General features: G+C 35.5%; 1 protein-coding gene across 3 annotated transcripts in view; it reads right to left on the bottom strand.

The window, feature by feature from the left end:
- The window catches only part of UBE3D (ubiquitin protein ligase E3D), a 119,647-nt gene that overhangs the window by 70,953 nt on the left and 25,948 nt on the right, over positions 1-22,746 (bottom strand). For all 3 annotated transcript variants that reach the window (XM_036414844.2, XM_036414842.1, XM_036414843.1), the window contains 4 exons: positions 19,372-19,441; positions 11,559-11,628; positions 9,854-9,962; positions 8,062-8,225 (listed from right to left, as the gene is read on the bottom strand). In XM_036414844.2, coding sequence (XP_036270737.1) covers positions 8,062-8,225; positions 9,854-9,962; positions 11,559-11,628; positions 19,372-19,441 — 413 coding nt within the window. The remainder of the gene's footprint in view (positions 1-8,061; positions 8,226-9,853; positions 9,963-11,558; positions 11,629-19,371; positions 19,442-22,746) is intronic.

Below are 22,746 nucleotides of genomic sequence, written 5' to 3'. Positions count from 1 at the left end.
ATTAGAAGTTTCTGCTGCTGTTAAATATTAAGATGCATAAATATTCACTGAATACAGTATATCTAAGCAGTATATTTTGGAGACTAATCAAAATGCTGACATTCTAGATGCTAGAGATATTGCTCTTGAGGAAAAATATACATTTATAGAGACATTTTCAGATATCCTAAAATTTTATTGTGAGGCACTATATGATACAATAAAAGAAACACTGAATTTGGAATCACAACAACCTAGCTCTAATTCTGTCTCTATCACCAACTAACAAACTAACTCTGCTTACTTTTCTTATTGATCCTCAGTTCCTTATTTATGTAACATTTGGACATTCATACTGAAATTTAAGTTTATTGTGCTCTGCAAAGACAATGTCCCTAATTAGAGTGCACTGGCAATGCCTCTTTGTGATTCCTATGTGAGGAGGTAGGAGACACTCAAAGGAGATGATTTTAAAAATCATCAAAGGCATCGAAAGCATTCTTTAGAGGTTGGTGACACCCATTCATTCATTCATTCTAGCAACATGTTTGCACATCCTAGATAATAAAAGTTTGACATGCTAAGTGTCTGGTTGACTAGTCAACTGTTCAACCAATTAAAACACAATATGCTAATGATATGCTAAGGTTGCTCAATGGCTTGTTATGACATGCACTGATCACCAGGGGGCAGACAGTCAACAGGTTGACCAGTTGTTATGATATGCACTGACCACCAGGGGGAATACACTACAACTGATAGGTTAACTTGCTGCTGGGATCTGGCCAATCAGGACTGACCTACAGTAAATAGGCCAGACATACCCCAGAGCTCTCCCACAGTCTCTCTCCAACTGGCCAACCTCCCACATCAGCAGCCCTGGTCATGCACCCGTGGGGTCCCTCGGCCTGACCTGCACCCTCTCGCAATCCAGGACCCCTCGAGGGATGTGGGAGAGCTGGTTTTGGCCTGATCCTGCAGGCCAGGAGGCACTTCACTGGTTCATGAATTCCTGCACCAGGACTCTAGTATCCAAATAAATTAACAAGTGTTTTAGCAGATTATGCAGTTATCAAAAAAACAAGTCTTGGGTAAAATTAGCATAAATTAACATTTTGTTTATGTGTTTAACCAATCAAAAAAAACAGATTGCACTAAGTCTCAAAACCACCTAATTTTATTTCTGAAGTATTTCAGGCAATGATAGTCTCTGCCCCATCAGATACAGAGCATCAAAGTTAAGCAGAGTGGCAATTATTTCTTGGATATGACACCAAAAACACAGGCAACAAAAGTAAAAACAGACAACTGTAACTACATAAAACTTAAAAATTTGTGTGTGCCAAAAGACAATAAACGGTGCAAAGGCAGCCTATGGAATGAAAAAAAAATTGCAGGTCATCCTATATAATAAAGAGGTAATATGCAAATTGACCCTCATGCCCTTGTGTCACAAGATGGCTGCCCCAACGTTGTCATAAGATAGCCATCACAAGATGGCTGCTTTCACATTACCAGAATGGCCAACAGGGGAGGGCAGTTGGGAAGGGACCAGGCCTGCAGGGGAGGGCAACAGGGGGTGATCAAGCTCGCAGGGGAGCAGTGCGGGGCTATCAGGCTGGCAGACAGAGTGGTTAGGGACAATCAGGCAGCCAGGCAGGAGAGTGATTAGGAGCTAGTGATCCCAGATTGTGAGAGGGATGTCGGACTGCCGGTTTAGACCTGACCCCCCAATCCCTAAACCGGCACTTGGACATCCCCCAAGGGGTCCCAGATTGGAGAAGGTGCAGGCTGGGCTGAGGGACATCCCCTCCCAGTGCATAAATTTCATGCACCAAGCCTCTAGTATGTTTAGTAAAGGATTAATATCAGAATATATAAAGAACTCCCACAATTTAACAACAGAAAGTCAAATAACCCAATTTAAAAATGGGCAAAGAACTTGAATAGATATCTCCAAAGAAGATATACAAATGGTCAACAAATATATGAAAAGATGCTCAATACTACTAATTTTCAGAGAAATGCAAATTAAAATCGCAGTGAAATACCACCTGACACTTAATAAAATAGCTACTATAAAAAACACAGAAAATAACAAGTGCTGTTGAGAATATGAAAAAAAAATTAGAATCCTTGTGCACTGTTTGTAGGATTATAAAATGATATAATTACCATAGAAAACAGTATGATAATGCCTCAAATAATTAAAAATAGAACTACCATTACAACCCAGCAATCTCATTTCTGGGAATATATCAAAAGCACTGAAAGCAAGGTTTTAAAAATATATTTGTACACCCCAAGTTCATGACAGCACTATTCATAAGACACAAAAGGTTGAAGCAACCCAAATGTCCATTGAGGAGTGAATGAATAAACAAAAAATGGCATATATATCTATATCTATATATATAGTTTCATCTTTAAAAAGTAAAGTAATTACATGCTACAACATGGATGAACCTTAAGGACATATGCTAAGCAAAATAAACCAGTCATAAAAAGACAAATACTATGTGATTGCATTTATATGAAATATCTAAAACAGTCAATATTAGCCTAGCCAGTGTGGCTCAGTTGGTTGAGCATCAGAGCATGTACCAAGAAGTCACCAGTTCAATTCTTGGTCAGAGCACACGCCCAGGGTTTTGGACTCCATCCCCAGTAGGGGGGTGCAGGAGGCAGCTGAATGATGTTTTCTCTCATCAATGTTTCTCTCTCTCTCTTCCTCTCCCTAAAAACATATTTTAAAATAGTCAATGCTATAAATTGCATTATGTCCCTCCAAAATTCATGTTAAATATAAGTAGAGGTAGTACTCTAACCCAATGTGACTGTATTTGAAGATAGAATCCTTAAAAAAGTACTTAAGTTACATGTGGTCCTAAGAATGAATTTTGATAAGACTGCTTATCTTCTTATCAGAAGAGAGACACAAGAGATCACTCTCTTTCTCTCCATGAACAAAGAGAGATCATGTGAGGTCACAGCAAGAAGATATTTGTCAGGAAGAGATGCCTTAGTAGAGACCAATTCTGACACACCCTGACTTCTAGCTTCTAGATCTCTGAGAAAATAAATCTCTGTTAATGTGTAAGCCACCCAGCCTGTGGTATTTTGTTATGGCAGCCCTAGCAGACTAACACAGTCAAATTTATAAAAACAAAAAATAAGAGCGATTGGGGAAAGTGGGAAGAGAAAAGTTGTGTTTAATGAGTGTAGAGTTTCAAATTTGCAAGATGAAAAGTTCTGGAGATATATTTTACAACAATGTGAATATACTTGACATTATCGAACAATAGACTTAAAAAAATGGTTAAGATGGTAAATTTTATGTTATGTGGTTTTTATCACAATGAATACATAGAATTTCAATTTTCCTGCTGAAATAAAGGAATAAAAGAATAAGAAAATACAACTTCACAAATAAAAACAACCACTAATACTATTTTATACATATGAAATGCATATGGATGTGGTTTATATTTGTTTTTATTTCATTAGACCATCTTAGGGGAAAAATAACATTTCTATTTTAGAAGCAATAATTACCTCTATGTAGCCAACAGAGAGAAACCTAGTTAGTTTATAAAATATAATCTCTAAATTCTATTATAAGTAGGGGTGAATATAACATATCTTTAACATTTCCTACCTCAATATATTTTGCAAGAAAATTCTATTAATAGAAGAACATAGAATAGGTCTTCTAAGTTCAAATTCTCTGAATTCTTAAATTGGTTCTCTCTTTAAAAAGGTGGGAAGAACAAACAGCACTACTAGGACTTGTGTAACTTGTACAATGAAGAGAATTCAATTTAGCTTAAAACAATAACAACACTTATTTACACTTCATGATTACATTCCCCTCATTCTTTTCTCTTAAAAATATAAGGACTAGATACCTATAGAATTCTTCATCATTTAATAAAAATAAATCTATTCTTCATGTTTCCCAAACAGAAAAAGAAAAAAATGTAATAATTAACATTCATATTATATTTTCTAACGAAGTTAACATGTAAAATTATAGAGATTTTGGCTCAGGCCACATTTAAATGTTTCTTAGTTGCTGGCCTAAATACAATTTCAAAAAAAATTTGGGCTATGCCACCCATAGGGATAAGATAGACACAACTGAATTTAAGGAGATAATCTAGATTAGGGTTTCTCTACCTGGGCGTCATTAGCATTGGGGGCTGGATAATTCTTTGTTGTAGGGGGTCTCCAATGCATTGTATGATGTTTAAGAGCTTCCCTGCCTCTACCTACTAGATGCCAGTAGCCCTCTCCCCGCAAGTTCTAACAACCCAAACTGTCTAAAGGCATTGCCAATGTCTCCTTAGGGGAAAATTCATAGTCTAGAGAATGGAGGACACAGGCAAAGTCTAGAGAATGAGGACACAGGCAAACTGATGAATTGGCAGATTAAACTGCAAAAGTTAACTTCAAGTCCAAAGCTAAAAAGTTAGTATTTAGTATCTAAATCTGACATGCCAACTAAAGAATGTGAGTTGAAGGATAATTGTGGGTGAGGGGAGGAGAGATTAAAAAATAGATTTCAAAATGTTAAGAGATATGTGTGTCTATTGCTAGAAAGAAAGAACACTCTAAAAATATTACTGCCACTTTTGTGTGTGTGCTCAAGGAAGTAAAACCCTTGTTACATTTGCTATTCTCCTATTTTAGGCTGCCATCTGGCAATCCACACTTCCACTAGAAAAAATTCTAGCCAACTGGACTAAAATAGTTAATGCACCAACCCATGCACCAAAAATATGCCAGGGAGTCTACGGCTTCCTCAGTCATGCCCAAAAAGAAAGAAACTATCGTTCTCAGAAAACAAAAGTAAATAACTCACAGGATGCTGACACAACTTGGCAAAATTTCCCTCCTACCTTGGGGGGTGGAGGGACCAAGTCACACAATAGCTAGAGGAAAAGCACATCGAAAGTATATAAAACAGGCAAACTAAAGTAATCAAACTGGACATCAACTCAATCCCAAGATATACGGAGATAAAAAAATAGAGAGTCCACTAATCAAATACAATAGAACACAAACTATAATAGTCATTATATTTCTGATGTCACAGAGATTTGTTAGGAATGAATGAAATAATGGGACAGGTGTAATGATCCTTGCAACACTCCTCAGGAAAGGCAGTGCAAAGATTCTTCATAATAATGAACACAAGGTTCACCACCATAACTGAATCTGCTCCCACTTCTTTTTCTTAATATCCAGAGCTTCAAAGTACGGCTGCAAATCTACTTCTGCCCACCCCTATCATGCAAAAACTGATATCAAAACCAGAAGAAAACTACTTTTTCGTATGCACAGTGAGATTTAACACACCCCTCTGAAAAATCCACATTTCAAATAAATGAAAAAGATGATTTAAAAAGGTTTTGATAAACTTACTAAATAAATCTAAATACATAAAGGCACAGACAGACATACATCCACACTAGTGAATAAAGAGTATAATCAATGAACAACTTAAAAGTTTACTATGTATTAGAATACACACCCACGCACTCTACAAAATCCCCAAAGCATCAAACACACATAAGCCTTTTTCTCTGATCATGCATTAATAAAACACAAGGATAGTCAAGTGAACCTATTTCATTTAGATTGGCATCAGAAGCACAAAAATCTAAACGACAGTTTGAGTTGAGGGTGCAGGAAAATGGGCATTTATAGAAACTTCAGGTGGAATATAAATCCATAATATCTTTTTGCAAAACAATTTGATATTATCTATCAAAATTTTAAATGTCATATCCTTTGACTCAGCTATTATATTTCTAAAAATCCTTATTACAAAAATAGTACAAATAATCACAAAACAAATATACAACACACACAGGACAGTACTAACTACAGCAGCAAAAAAAGTAATAACCCAAATATCTATCGACCGGAAAATGGTTAAATATTTACAGTACATCCATTTCATAAAATGACGAGCATAGACAGATCTCCAAGACACAGTGTTTTTTTAGGTATGAAAAATATACATGTACCATTAAACTTATGCTAAAATACAAGATAATAAAAAAAAAAAAAGGAAAGGACTAATACATAACATACTTTTTACTTCTGGAAAGAAAAATGATGGTGAACTTCCATATTTTACTTCATATTTGTCTCGACTGTATGAATATTTTATGAATTATACTGCTTGCATAATTCAAAGTCAAGCAATGATTTTTAAAATTTTCTTATTTACTTCCCAGAAAAAGACTGGGACCTTTTTGTTCCTGGTACAAATTTGATGGAACCCATTTTAGAGTACAGGACAAGTATAACTTCCATTCTGTTCAAATAAGACTTTGTTTCCTCTGCTGGGAATGCTCTTCCTCCAATAGCCTCACTCCCTAACTTCCTTCACGTTTTCCAATTAACCTGTTAACCGAGCGGGACCTATAAATACGTCAAACGTAAACAATATCGGGAACGGGTAGGACGTATGAATACGTCCTTGAACTATATGTTGCGCCCCGAGAGGGACGGTATATATTTTTTGTAATCTTTTTTTATTTTTTAAATATTTTATTGATTTTTTACAGAGAGGAAGGAAAGAAGAGGGATAGAGAGTTAGAAATATCAATGAGATGAGAGAGAAACATCGATCAGCTGCCTCTTGCACAACCCCCACTGGGGATGTGCCGGCAACCAAGGTACATGCCCTTGACCAGAATTATCCCGGGACCCTTAGGTCCGAAGACCAACACTCTCTCCACTGAGCCAAACCGGTTTCGGCTATTTTTTGTAATCTTTATCATTGTTTGTAAAATTTATAATTTTTAATTAGACGTGTCCATTTCTTTTTGTCGGTATTCTTTTCTAGTTTTTTTTTGTAATTTTGTATTTTCCTTTGTGTTTTATATATATAAATAAACGAAAATATATATATATATATTTCATTTATTTTCATTAAGTATAAATAAAAAAAATATGAAATTACGTTCTCTGGGCGTGACGTACTGACACGTCCTAGTGAAAGAGTACGCGCCCGTTACAGGTTGCGTCATTAAAAAGGGAACTCCCCGGTTAACAGGTTAAATATCATCTTAATCCGTGGAACCGTCCTTGCCTTTTCAATATAAAATGAAAACCTTACCACTCCCTTTAACCACTCCCCAACTACCTCACCTAGCTTTATACTCACTAGGTGTTATATTTACAACTGTGTCTTAGCATCCTCATCTCTAACCTAGAGGCCCAGTGCACAAAATTCCTGCACTTGGCAGGGGTTGTGGGGGGAGAAGTCCCTCAGCCCAGCCTGCTCCCTCTTGCAGTCCGGGAGCCGTCAGTTGGACATCCTTAGCGCTGCCACTAAGGCAGGAAAGGCTTCTGCCACCACTGCTGCACTCGCCAGCCATGAGCCCGGCTTCTGGCTGAGCAGTGCTCCCTCTGTGGGAGGGTATTGCCCACCAGGGGCAGCTCCTGTGTTGAGCATCTGTCCCCTGATGGTCAGTGCACATCATAGTGACCTGTTGTTCCACTGTTCAGTCAATTTGCATATTAGCCTTTTATTATATAGGAGGATGGGGTGATAATAGTATCTACCCACAGAGTGCTATTAGACTTAAATGAGCTATAAGCCCTTAGATGAGAGTTGGATTCATAGTAAGGGCCACATTAATCTTGGATATTTTTATCTTCTTTGTTTATAATCTGCCTTTGCCCTCTTAGAATGACAACCCAAGGAGGCAGGGACTGTGTTTTATTTGCTATTGTATCCCAAATGCCTGGAAACTGCTTATCAGTACTAGTAAATATTCATAGTTGTTGAGTTTGATTTAGTACTGCAGCCATATGCTGAGACAGCTGAGATTATAAGAAAAAGACCAATTGTTTTCAGTAAAAACAAGCTTTCTGCACATTAGCATGAATCATCTATAATAATTCAATCTACTTTGAAAGGCTAACATTTAGGAGTACGACTCCAAGAAACTTCAAGTTAGGAAGTGGTACAGTACCATTTAACTCATTAATTTCTTAGCAACAACATGGCAACAGAAACTAAAACATAATGTGAAATGAGAAAACAAGAGCACAACTTACTTTTCATTCCTATTTTTGATGCATGGCTGGTAAAGGACTTTGACAGCATTCTGAGCAGAACTGGAATCTGCCTTCAATATGTCTTCCAACAAGGGAAACTTTTTGACACTTCTGGAACTTGCCAAAGATTCAATCACCACACTGTCTGAGTTTAAAAGCCATAGCTAAAGATAAGGAGAGAAAAGTCCAATTATAAGGATATCACCACACCACCACTATCTCTTATCACCACTCAAAAAAACAAACACAAAACAAACCTATAAAAATATCAGAAAAAATATAAGAGAACCATCTATATAATTTTTAAGGAAGGTAAGCCTTTCAAAGTATAACCTTGGTAGGGTAATCAACATGATAAAGTTTGAAAAAAAGAAGAAAAAGACAACTAGCTAGAAAGAAGTATTGAATACAGATAAAGCACTCCTAAAAACCCAGCCCAGTGGAAATGCAGGCACAGAATATTAACAGCATTAACAGAAGAAATAAATGATAAATATAACTAGCAATAAAGAACATGCAAAATTTGTATGCCCCCCTTTTTTACTTATCCGATTGGCAAATACCAGAAGATTGATACCCCCAGTTCAGAAGAAGGCTTTGGATGGATATTCCCAAACACTGCTGGTGGAAGAGTGGGATTCGGATGCATGTGATTCAATCAGGGAATACTCTCAGGAGACAGGGAGTAAGGTGAACAGGATAAGGCGACAGAAGGAGCCAGGCAAAGATGTGAACTCAGCTGGAGTCTGGCTCAGCCTGATCCCACAGGGACATCATTCCTAGAGTTTGTCCCACACCTTGAGAGACAGGAGACCCTAGCTTTCTTGCAGCTTTATTTACCAAAACCAAGAAGTAGAAACAATCTGAATGTCCATCTATGAATGAATAAAGATATATATAATGGAAGGAAATCTTGTAATATGAGATCACATGGATGATGAACCTTGAGGACATTATGCTAAGTGAAACAATTCAGATGCAGAAGGACAAAAAAATGCATGATCCCATTTATATGAGGAATCTAAAATAGTCAAACTCATAGAAGCAGAGAGTAGAATGGTAGTTGCCAGGGGCTGGAGAAACGAGGACCTGCTGTAAATACTGTGCTTATAGTTAACAATACTGTAGTGAGCACTTAAAAATCTGTGAAGTGTCCGAGCTGGTGTAGCTCAGTTGTTTGAGCACCAACCCATGCACCAGGAGTGGCTAACTGAATTACCGGTACCAGTCAGGGCACATGCCCTGGCTGTGGGCTCAGTCCCCAATAGGGGACATGCAGGAGGCAGCTGATAGATGTTTCTCTCTTATCCATGTTTTTTTTCCTTCTCTCTTTCTCTCTCTGAAATCAATTAAAAACATACTTTAAAAAAAAAAAATCTGTGAAGCGGGTAGATCTCATATTAAGTTTTCTTACCACGAAACAAACAAAAAATTCATAAGAGTATAAAAAAAAATAGAATTATGTTATACTGACCAAGAAAAGCCATTAAAAACTTAGTGAAAACTTTGTTTTGTGGTATGAGCTTCTACAGAGCAGGAATCAGCTTGTATTTCTCTCTATAACCCTAGGATCTAGCACATAGAAGCATTTGATCATTTATTATGAAGTTAAGGAAGTTTTATTTGTGAATTAAACTGATAGTAAAATTAAGACATTAAAAATTCTTTTTTTTTTTTTTAATGAACTGTTTTCTAGACCTGAGAATTAAGAAAAAAGAATGACAAAAACTAAAGAAATTCTGAGACCCTGTTTTACTAGGGCGACAAAAAGCTGAGTGAAATAATTTCTTACCAAGATGTACGGTTTGCCGTCATGACCTTGAACACTGAATCTAAACGTGCTTCTAGCAGAGGAGAGTTCCACTAGGCACTGGGCGAAAGTGCTCTGTACAAACTGAGCCCTGTTTGAACAGAAACCAATTTTCACAATGTGCCTCTCATAATAACTCTAAATGGCAAGATGAGCCCAAAATACCCACGGGTACCTAAATGACAGAGACATGTGCATGCCAGATTCTTCTACACACCATCCCTTCCCTCACAACCTGTGCTAATGTGGATTTTAATATATTTTAATGTATTTGCTCTAGTCTTCTTATATCCTAATCTCCTATCCTTAATACATTTCCCACCCCAAACCTAAGTGAATGAAAAATAGTATGTCAGCCCTGGCCAGTGTTTGATTCTCGGTCAAGGATGCGTACTTCTGTTATGGATTCACCCCTACCTCCAGTTGGGGTACATTTGGGAGGCAGCCAGTGGATGTGTCTCTCTCACGTCGATGTTTCACTCTCTTTCTCTGTCTTCTCTCCAAAGCAATGGGAAATCCTCATGTGAGAATTAACAAAACAAAAACAAAGTATGTCAGATAAGTCAATGTTCCCCTTGTGCTGTACATTAAACAGTGAATAACTAAGTTTAAAAAGGCAAGACATTTCCTCTCAAGCATTAGGCAGTGTTATCTATACCCGCGGTCGGCAAACTTGTTAGTCAACAGAGCCAAATATCAACAGTACAATGATTGAAATTTCTTTTGAGAGCCAAATTTTTTTAACTTAAACTTCTTCTAATGCCACTTCTTCAAAATAGACTCGCCCAGGCCATGGTATTTTGTGGAAGAGCCACACTCAAGGGGCCAAAGAGCCACAGTTTGCTGACCATGGATCTATACTAATAAAAGGGTAATATGCTAATTAGACCAGACATCCTTCTGGTCAAAGCCATGGTGGCAGGGCCAAGGCAGAGGCAGTTAGGGGTGATCAGGCTGGCGCAGGTGAGTGGTTAGGAGCCAGTGGTCCTGGACTGTGAGAGGGATGTCCAACTGCCAGTTTAAGATGACATTCCCTGAGGGGTCCCAAACTGAATAGGGCACAGGCCGGGTCGAGACACTCCCAACCCCTGTGCACAGATTTCGTGCACCAGGCCTCTAGTCTACAATATTTCCATTTGGATCCCCTAAAGTACCAGATCTTAAGTACATAAGAAAAGCATTTATAGGAGAATAAAGTTTAGGGTTATATTTAGATTGTCAAAATCATTAGACATCAATAATGAACTAAAAGACATATATATTGTATTATAGTTAACTTTTGTTTGCAAACTAAGACAATTCAAACAAAAGAAATGCTAATAGATTTAGTGGCTAAGTACCATTTAAAAAAAATTAGGAAACTGAATCGTATCTCAAATTTTAAGTACATTAAATTACAACCAAAAATAATTATTAAAAAACCTACTGATGATTAGGTTATAAAACCTTGGGTATCTCGCACAAAGAAAGAACTACAAATCTGAATTAGATTTATATGAGCACATTTGTCTATAACATCATGTAAGAAACCATAAATAAATCCTGAAGTCTTTTACGAGTGTGGTTTCATCCAACTAATCTTTCCAAATGAAGAGAAGTAAAAATAAAAATGAATTCCCAAGTAATCCATTGTACCTATCTTTTTCTACATTTGAAATTACAGAATAAATATAATTTGCTATTATACCTTGGAATGATGGGAAAATTTCTCTCAGATGGCTGCATAATCACCTCTGTCATATAAAACTTAATGGTTTCTAGAAAGAAAAAATAGAAAATAAAAAATCTCCCCAATATATTAATATTTTTATTGTGGGCAGGCTGGTCCCAAATTATGACATTCAAACTAAAATGGTTGATATATTGATAAAATTAAGATTCAGTAAACGTTTTTTTAAAAGTGACTGAGTTTATGAAGATAAAGCTTTGATGTCTACAAGGAGACAGCCCTGACGCTTCAGACAGCTTGGTGTCACTTTAGAAGAGCATGTGCCAAGACTCTGCTCATACATGTAGAAGATTATAAAATTAGTTACACAGCCGTGGCCTATTATCTGGAAATTAGTCACTTGGTTTTTGCATTTCTACAGAGCAACTACAAACCTAGAAGTCACTGAAAAAGGCTTTTTAGTCATAGTACCTGAAGCCCTTGCACAGATGCTGTGAATCTTACATTAGAATTTACCCAAAATTTCACTGAGTCTATAAAAGTACAATTCCCATCAATTCTGGTTATCTGCTTATTCAGTTTACAGAAAAATGTAAACAATAAACTAAATATTTCATAGAAATAAATATAAACACAACCATTTTGTATTATTTAAAAATCCATGAAAAAGATGTACTCTCACTGCCAATGAAGGAAATACAAATTAAAATCAAATTATTTTTGCATCAAATAAATAAAATAACTTTAATGATAAGGTGCAGCACTAATGAACACTTGGAGAAGTGGGTACACATTCCCAAATTGTTGTCAGAATTGAAAATTACATATTTCTGAAAAGCTATTTAACAAAAGCCTTAAAAATGTGTATATATTTTGATATCATAAGAATTTATCTCAAAGGAATACTCATAGGTATTTCCAAAAAATTATCTATAATGATGCTCATGAAAATAGAAAAAATATTGAAAAATTAAATGTCTAAAAATTAAGGATGGATGGGATTAAATAAACAATTATACATTTAGGGACAGAAATTCTATTTAGTCATTAAAAATAATGTACCAAATAATTTTTGCTTTTATAAGATGAAATTTGTTCCTAATATATTTCTGAAAATGTTTCAATTGCCCAATACAGAAAAAGGCAACAAAAAAGTCAATACTGCTTAACAGATTATTATATATCAAACCATAATGATGCATTTATTTTTGTTTGAAGTTCATTTTCACTTTACTATTTTGAAGTCATTTTACTAAATAAAGAACTGAACCTTCTAATTTTATGAAGTGATCCCTTTTATCCCAGCTGCAGTTAAAATAATTTAACTCTATAATTTTAATCCCACAGGTTATTATTAATGTTGTTTTATACAGTTAATATTAACTTAGTGTCACCCACATATTTATCACTTTTTTGCCCATTCTTCTTGAATTTAGACCATCTATCTGGGATCACTTTCTTCTATAGGTAAAACTTCTTTGAATAAGAAACCAAACCACTAGAGGTGAAATAGCTCAGTTTTCATTTTTCATAAAATATATTTATCTTTGTCCTGATTCTTTCATATCAGGACATTTTCACTTGACATGAAATTTTAGGTTAAGTGTTTTGACCTATGGTCACACTGTCACTATCCCAATCTCTTCAAACGTCCATTACTACTGTTCCTTTGAGGTGATCTGTCATTTCTCTTTGGTTGTTTTTAAGGTTTCCTCTTTGCTTTCATTTTCCTATAGTGTCACTGTGTCTAGGTATGACTTTGTTTTTATTTATCTTTTTTGGGCCTCGGATCATTAGAATTCACTGGACTTTTTGAATCTGCGGATTTATGTTCTCCATATGTTTTGTAAAATTATCTGCAATTATCTCTTCACATATTGCCTATTTTCCATTCTACTTCTCTTTTCTAGAAATTTGGTTAAACGTGTGTTAAGTCTTCTCAGAGTATGATTTATGTCCCTACTCCAATATACCTTCTTGTCTCTTTGTCAGACTACAGATTTTTTTTTTTTGCTTATGTATCTTCTGTTCATTAATTCTTTCTCCAAATTGTACCTACTCTGCCATTATACTACTCACTGAATTTTACATTTCAATTATAATACATTATTACTTTTAAATTTGCTTACTGATTTTAGAGAGAGGAAGGGAAAAGGGGAGAGAGAAAGAGAAATGCTAATGTGAAAGAGAAACATCAATTGGTTACCTCCTATATACACCCTGAGCAGTGACTGAATCCACAACCTGGACATGTGCCCTGACTGGGAATGGCACTGGTGACCTTTTGGTGCACTGGACGATGCTCAACCAACTGAGCCACACCAGACAGGACTGAATTATAATATATATATTTTTTAATTCTACTGTGAATCTTTTTTAAATGTCAGTTTTGTCTTTTGAGATAATCAAGTTTGCCTTTTATATTGTTAAATATAGTCAGCATGGTTGTTTTAGGTTACATCTGAAAATTCCAATAACAGAATTCTGTTTCTATTGTTTGCTGTTTTGTCCTTACTGACAGAATAATGATTTACTTCTTTGCTTATTTATGTTTGGTTATATAGTGAACACTGCACTTGATGGATTTTCTGAGAATACCTTCCTCCATAAATGACTTGCAATTGATTTTGCCAGGCACACAGTGTTATGTCTGCACAAAGCAGAATAACCAAGTTCAAGACCTGAAATATCCTAAAGTCCCAAAGGATTGATACTTGTCTGTAATTCTACAGAGCTGGTCTGCTTTTAAGATATGACTGCTGTTAAGATATCACTGTTAAAATATGACTCTTTAGCATCTCATATTTTTTGTATAGGCACTTAGTATGTTTCCATCTTGCAAAGTCTTTGATTTCTGTCTTTACTTCCCAAAGCGACCAAAATAAAAGTTCTATTGTAATTTTAGAGAACTGGCAAATTGCAGGGAAAAGGTGGCTTCAATTTTGTGCTAAACTCTTTTGAGTTTGCTTTTGTGGTAACTTCCACAAAATTTCCATTTACCTTGCTCCTCATTCCTTCCTCTGGATTCCAATTACTGCTGGTATCTTTTACTTTAACCTGAATAACTTTGCTGAGAATATTTTGTAGAGAACATATGCTAGTAATACATTATTTCCATCTATTTATATAAAAATGTTCTAATTTTGCCTTCATTTTTGAAGGATAGTTTTGCTGGGTATAGAATTATTAGTTGACATGTGTTCCCCCTCTCTAGCATTTTGAATATCTCATTTTAGTGTATTCTGGCTGTCATTATTACTATTATATAAGTCAGCCTCAATTATATCCTAAAATTCCTATATGTGGTATTTTGTTTTGCTCTTGCTACTTTGAATATTCTCTTTGCATCTTGAGTTTTTTCTTAATATATGTGTATATATATTTTTTATTTCAGAGAAGGGAGAGGAAAAGATAGAAATATCAGTAATAAAAAAGAATGATCAATTGGTTGCCTCTTGCATGCCCCACACTGGGGATCGAGCCCGCAACCCAGGCATGTGCCCTGACCTGGAACTGAATTGTGACCTCCTGGTTCATAGGTTGATGCTCAAACACTGAGCCATGCTGGCAGAGCTTTTCACTTTTAGGTGTTATCATTTTTATTATAATGTGCCTGGGTGAAGTGTTCTTTTTTGTTTATTCTATTTGAGATTCATTACAGTGCTTGGATCTGAAAGTTAATATTTTTCAGCAAATTTGCCAATATTTCAGCCATTTTTTTTCTATAATTTTTTTCCTGATCTTTGTTTTTCTTCTCACCTTCTGAAACTCCGATTACATATTTATTGAAAAACTTAAGATTGTACCTCGAATCTCTGATATTCTATTCATTGTGCTTTAGACTTTTTTCTTTGTTTTCTGGGTTAATTTCTATTAATTTACTTCAGGGATTTTTTATTTTTTTATTTTGTCATCTCAAATATGTGGCTTAGCTAATTCAATGAATTTACAGTTACTGTAATTGTCAGCCCTGCAATTATCAGCTGGTTCTTTAAGTTTCCATTTTGTTGAGATTTGCCATTAGTTCACACAGGAAGCTTTTTAAAATTTGTTGTCATATTTATAATAGCTGCTCAATATCTTTGTCTGCTAATCTAATATTTGTGCTTACTCTGCACCTGTTTACTGAATTCTGTTTTTTTCCCTTGAAAATGAATCGCTCTGTTCTATCTCTTTGCCTACAATTTCTAGATGGAAATAAGACATCATATGAAATACATTGTAGCAATTCTGGATCGTCTTTTGTTCTCTTCAGGGTTGATGGTTTATAGATATAGCCCGGTTTCAAACTGTGAAATATGTCTTTCCACACTGTGTAGCCTCTTATGACTCTGCTCAGTTTTATTTTGTTTAGCCGGTTCACTAGAGATTATTTACTGTACTTGCATAGTTTAGCTGTCAGCAAATTTGGGAAGAAGTTCTGTTTAAACACCTCAAGCCAGTAAGGCTCCCACCTTCTGCTGCTCAAGTTGTGTGTGGATTGAAGAATGCAATCCAAGGTACAGCAAATGTGCAGGTCTCCCCAAGCTTTCAATTCTTATTGAACTCTGCGTCTATTGAACACATGTATCGATTAGCAGGCAGCCAGAGTTGTGTGGAGAAGGTAATGTCTCAGCCCTTCTATGTCCCTGATGCTCCCAAATTTTTCCTCTTTAATTTCCAGTTTCCACCTTCAATCATAATTACCACTTATAAACAATAAAGCTGAGTGCTTCCTGCCCAAGTTGAGGCAGGGAACATGACAATGCCCCCAAGAGGCAAGGGTACAAATTTGCTATCCTGAGAAAAAGCTATAGCAGTTACTCATAACTAAATCATTCCTCAAATCACTGCTTCATTCTGGTCTTCCAGGGATTGTTCTTAAAAACTTTTTGAACTTGTACAGTCTTGTATTGTCTTCTACAGAATGGAACTCTTCTTTATAGCACTGTTTTTGAAAGTAGAGTCCTTCTAATTTCCTTTCATCACCTCACACACCCTCAACATATATGGACCCCCTAATATACGTGTATATTACGTCGTAAAGATTTTTTATTAAGTCAATATTCAGTGTTTACACTATGGTGATCGTAATGATACAATGGCAATGTTTCCTTTCTTGTTCAATCTTCTGTTTTCCTGCAGTGTATAATTGCTTTGTTTTTCATGTGTTTCATTTTCCAAGCACCTTTAGCTAATTCTTCCCATGTGATGAAGTCATTTGTCTCAAGATTATTTGTTTCATGTGGTCAAACAAATAAAAAAATTTATCAGTTTCACCTTCCAACTGAAAACATCTTTACTGCAATCTTCTCTCCTGATTCACCCCAGACTGTTATTCTCTAGGCCCGCTGCACATCCCTCATCTTGAGACTTTTTTATCTTGCTCTCCTGTGTTGGATAATCTGTTTCCTAAATCCCATGTCCTCTCTTTTGAGATTGAATCCCTAGTTTTGGTGATAAATACCCTATACTAAATTCCTAAGGAAAATATACCATTGTGATCTATATTTTAAAATCATGTTATTTCCAGAATTGTATTTGTTATCTTCATACTTGAGTCATGATTTGCTTGTGTATAGTATTCTGGGTTAAAAATCTTTTTTCTTCTAAATTATGAAGGTATTGCTTCATTGTCTTTTAGCTTTCAACACTGCTGTGAAGTTCTAATTCCTAATCCTTTGTCCAACTACCTCCTCTTTTCTCTCTCTGGAAACTTCATCCTTGGTGTTCAGAAATTACTCAATGACATGGCTTAGAGTAGCTTCCCTGCTATTCCTCCATTAATTATACTTGACACTTAGTGGGCCCTTTCTATTGACAAACTTACGCTCTTGCTCTGTAAAATAGCCTTGTGAGATATATATATATATATATATATATATATATATATATATATATATATATATGTATTTTTTGTTCTTTGATAATTCTCTACACTCTACTGTCTCTATTCTTTTTCTAGAATTCCCATTATCTAGATGTTAGATGTCCTAAAAAGCTCAGTGCATTCATTCATCGACAAATATTACTAGACACCCATCATGTGCCAGATGTCCTACTAGTAAGTGCTGGGTTACATAATAAATGAGATAAACAATATCCCTATCCCCTAGAAACTTAGGTGATGATTTTTTTTAAAAATACCTCCTCTCCCAATTTCAGTCTCTGTCAATAGTTTCTGATTTCTAAGTTAGCGCCTTAATTTTATCGTCCAGTCCTATGACTAGTTTTTAAAGTCATTACACCTTTAATTCTATATTCTCTGAATTATGAAGGAAGTATTATTTCATTCTCTGAGGACATTTATTATGTTTTAGAAAAGATTTTCTTCTATTTTATACATAACTTGTTTCTTCTAAGTGCCTTTGCTATGCTTATTTATTTGCTTTGGTCTCTTTCATGTTGGAAGTTTCTTCAAATATTTGTTGATTGTAAGCAATCCATTTATAATTAAGTGTAAGGCAATAAAATGCTAATGGAAAGCTTCTGGCTGTAGGTATAAGGCTAGCTGATTGTAGGATAGTTCATTTTTACTGAAAGATCCCGAGGAATGGGTGTCTCCAAATCTTTCCTTTGATTGGTACACTTCCCAATACCTCAAGAAAGCGTTCTCCAATCTTCTCGCTTGAAAGTATAAGCAAGTTGCAAGGGGAGGAGTAGAAATGAGAGCTCCCTATATAAACTTTGATTTAATCATCTTGCTTCCAGCCCTTTTTCTCAGACTGCCTTCCCTGTTCCGTTTGCCAGCAAACTGTAACCAGTTGTGGGGTGCTACCATGAACGTTGGCTCACTTCTCACCCAATAACCTTCTGCAGACACGTAGGCTGTGGCTCTCCCCACATTGCCAACTTTGTTCCCCAGGGTGTCTCTCAGCTTTTATAGCTTTGAAAAAAGTTTGCCTACACCCCTCGTTTAAGTCACTGCTGGGTCCTCTACTTCTCTTTGTCGGTGCGGATGCATATCTTTTCAATTACTCAACATACATTTTGACTAGACTTCAGGGAGGAGTGAAAAGCATTTTAAAAAATCAATTCACTTTACCTAACTTAAATTTTCTAAGTTGCTGCTTCAGGGGCTTGCTTTCATTCTCCAAAAATAACAGTGAAGAGGAGGACTGCATCCTCTACTGCTGCTCATTCTTCCTTTTCTGTTCACTCCGAGGAAGTAACTACTTAGAAGATTCTGATTATATTAAAAACTATTATTCATCTCCCACAAAGCTAACGCAGCATGTTGTAGCTGTAGATATTTTTAAATTATATCTTTAAATAGTATGCATTTTAATTACTGGGATTTTCATTATTACATTTCAAAGCAGTATAACATAGACTTTATGTAAAATATAATTAACATTATTGGGAAAACAAGGAGCAAAGTACAAAACTCAAAATGTATTTTCTTCCATTTCAACAGGTTCTCTCCCACCCCTAGGCCCAAAATACATCCCTGAGGCAGAGGACAGCCAAGACAAGCAACTTTTCCATCACCTTTGGCAACCAACTCTTCTGATTGAGGAATTATGTTTAGAAAAAAAAATCTCCAATCTTCTTTAAGATAGACCCAACTACAAAGTTAATATAATTGCTTTATATCTACAAAGAGGATATGAAATATTACAAATGACCCTACTTCTTCATGCCTAAAATTCAATTACCATGTAGTTATAAAATTCAATTACCATGCCAAAATTCACAAAGTTCTTAGCCTATTGGATGTTAGTTGATTTCTATTTTTAAAAGTATAAATTCTATAACATATATTAGTCATCTATCTTACATATATATTCCCTATAAAACCTCCTTCTATTGGCTTTCTAACAAAAAGGCAATCATTTTGGCTTTTTCTTACCTGATGACATGGCCTCTCCCAACATTACCTTGCAACGCTTACAAATTACTTTGGTATTTGCCTTTGGTTTCTGTAGAACAGAAAAAATGTCATTTAAATGTCATTCTGCTTTTCTTAAAAGGAACATATAATTTTAACATAATCTCTAGGGTCTACATTGAACTTTACATTTTATTTTGCCCTCTCCTAAATACTGGGAATACATTTAGCTTGTTGCATAATTCACATACACAGAGATAATTTTTTCAAGTCTAAAGACAGAATAATGAACAGAATGATTTTTCCGAACCTAGCCTCTTCTTGATAATCTAAATGTTGCCAATTTGAGTAAGGAGCGCTTTACATTGCTAAAAGCACCTGCAAATATCCCAATCGTTTAGAATTGGCACATGGTGGGCAACAAAGGCAGAGAGGGTAGGTGACTTGCCACAACTCATGTGTCTAGAAAAAAAAAAAAGAATCAGAACTTGAACTCATTATATTTCTCCTACTTTGTAATATTTCATATCCTCTTTATGTTAAAGTCATCTATAATTCATAACACCCATCAGAAGCCAAAAATATCTAACCCATTCATATAATTTTATTTTTCCAGTTAGCATACACATTAGAACAGAAAAGATGGCTAGTGTTATGGGACAAATTCCTGAAACATTCTGAAACTTCAAAAATCCATACTCATCATTTGGGATACAGATTAATGATTAGCATTCACCTAATCATTAAGCAAACAACAACAACAAAAATGCTCTTTATGACACAGAGAACAGATGTTAGTTAGCAGAGGTGAGATTGGATGGGTGGGAGGAGGTAGGCAAAGTGGGTGGAGGGGGGCAAAATAAACATAAATAGGTAAAAATAAATATATATGTATTTTAAATAAATAAAATAAAGTCCTGGGATGTATTGTATAGCAAGGCAACTATAATTAATAAAACTATATTTCATATTTGAAAGTTGCTAAGAGAGTGAATCTTAAAAGTATTCATCACACATAAAAAAAGAAATGCAACTCTATGGTGATGGATGTTAACTAGACTTATTGTGACGATCATTTTGCAATATGTACAAATAGCAAATCCTTATACAATATACCTGGAAGTAATACATAATATATCAATTATACCTCAATTTAAAAAAATCTTCCTAATTTGTGGTTTGTTGTAGAAGTAATGTTATAAGCAATAGCAAAGTGGTTAAAAGCTCAGTCTGGGCCAGACTTCTTTTTATTTATTTTATTGATTTTGTACAGAGAGGAAGGGAGAGAGATAGAGAGTTAGAAAACATCGATGAGAGAGAGTCATCGATCAGCTGCCTCTTGCACACCTTTTACTGGGGATATGCCCGCAACCAAGGTACATGCCCTTGACCGGAATCGAACCCGGGACCTTTCAGTCCCCAAGCCGATGCTCTATCCATTGAGCCAACCGGTTTCGGCATTTTTTTTTAATAATATATTTTATTGACTTTTTATAGAGAGGAAGAGAGAGGGATAGACAGAAACATCGATGAGAGAGAATCATCGATCAGCTGCCTCTAGCACACCCCCTATTGAGGATGTGCCCTCAACAAAGGTACATGCCCTTGACTGGAATCGAAGCCGGTTTGGGCTGGGTCCAGACTTCTTAAGTTCAAATCCCAACTCTGTTATTTACTAGACTTGTGACCTTGGGCAAGTTAATTATCCTATATTGGCTTCCTTATCTGTGAAATGGACTTAATAGTATTAACAGTTATTTATTAGGATTTAGAGAAGTGTGTTATAAAAGTACTATCCTGGGTACATGGTAACTACTAAGGTGGATGTTATACACACACACACACACACACACACACACACACACACACACACACTCTATTGGCACAAATCATCCCAGAAATGGGCAGAAAACCCATACCCTCCCACAAAGGGACTGATTTTTCACCCTTTACTAGGCAGCCTCTGTATATTAAGAATCTTAAAAACAACAACAACAACAAAAGAAAGCCCTTTTCACATCCCTAGTAATACCTGTGTTAAAGCCACACAGTATTTGTCTCACCCAGATATACTGCTAAATGTCAGAAGTCACATAAAAGTGGGCAGGGAGAAGACGGTTCTCCAACTCTGGCCACCTGAGGCAATCCCTCTTGGAAAATCCCAAAAAAGAATGCTGGTCTAAGTGAGGAAATAGTGACTTTCTGATGTGGGATAATTTATGTAGTAATCTAAGAAATAGGTCTTAACAGATTAGTATAAGGAAGTAGAATTATATTTACCATGACATAAATGTTTCCTGAAAAACTATACACAAAGCACATTTAAACTGAGTTCCAAGGATGTGCTGCTAGTACCTGATAGTGTTGACATATGAATCTTGGTCCCCTAGATGCTAAAGCTCAAGCTTGTAATCACTATGTCAAATATTTTCCAAATCAATTCCTGGAATCAATTCAATCGGTTACAGCCTGAATTAAAATATCACAGTGCTTCAAACATAAGGTAAGTTCTGCTTCAAGACCCTTTTACTTGAGATGTGTGTGTGTGTAATAAAATCTTAATGTACAAAATGTAATTCTGAGTTTAGTGAGAGATCAAAAAAAGTCCAAAGCCACAGACAGGGAAACCAAGGCAGGTGCCTCTTTGTTCAGGTTCAGGCAAGGTTTCAGGAAGACAGCTCAGAAACCAGTATGTCCAACCGCAAAGTGTGACATTTTGGCAGTTTCATGCTTTCTTACAGTAAAATCTATCTGTATGGCTTCAAAGTGGTATTAAAGGTATTAAAGTGGTTTATAAAGGGTCCTACTTTGTACAAGTTAAGTGAGAGCATCCCAACTAAGCCTTGCATAAAAGTAAGGATTTTACTAAAAATTAATATAGGGTGTTGGAGTAGCAATGCTTGAGAAGGGATTTTTCCAATGGAAATGGACATTTTTTTTCATCAAGTACTCTGTTATGTATTTTATTTATTTATAGCACATTTCACTTTGTCTTTCAATCAAATAGGAAAAGTGGGTTTTGTTGGTATATTTTTACAATAAGATTCTATCTTTTTAAAACAGTAATCAGGATTTTAAAATATGATCAATAAAAAGCAAATAACCTCAAACAACCAAATGTGTGGATTTTGATTCAAATAAACTGACAGTGAAATATACTTTTAATACAATTGGGAAAATTTGTATACAGCCTATACTGTATCATAAGTAATCACTGTTAAATTTGTCAGATGTGAAAATGACACTGTGGTTATCTAAAAAAGAAAAACCCATATAAGGATCAAATGATATGATGGCTCGGATTTGCTTTCAAGTACATACACAATAATAAAAAGGACAGATAAAGAATACATTGTGAATCAACTCAGTTAGTAAACTGAAGTTTAAAATTCTGTT

The sequence above is a fragment of the Pipistrellus kuhlii genome, unplaced genomic scaffold, assembly GCF_014108245.1.
Source record: "Pipistrellus kuhlii isolate mPipKuh1 unplaced genomic scaffold, mPipKuh1.p scaffold_m20_p_5, whole genome shotgun sequence".
Taxonomy (NCBI): Eukaryota; Metazoa; Chordata; class Mammalia; order Chiroptera; family Vespertilionidae; genus Pipistrellus; species Pipistrellus kuhlii.
This window is presented reverse-complemented; position numbering and strand designations above follow the sequence as displayed.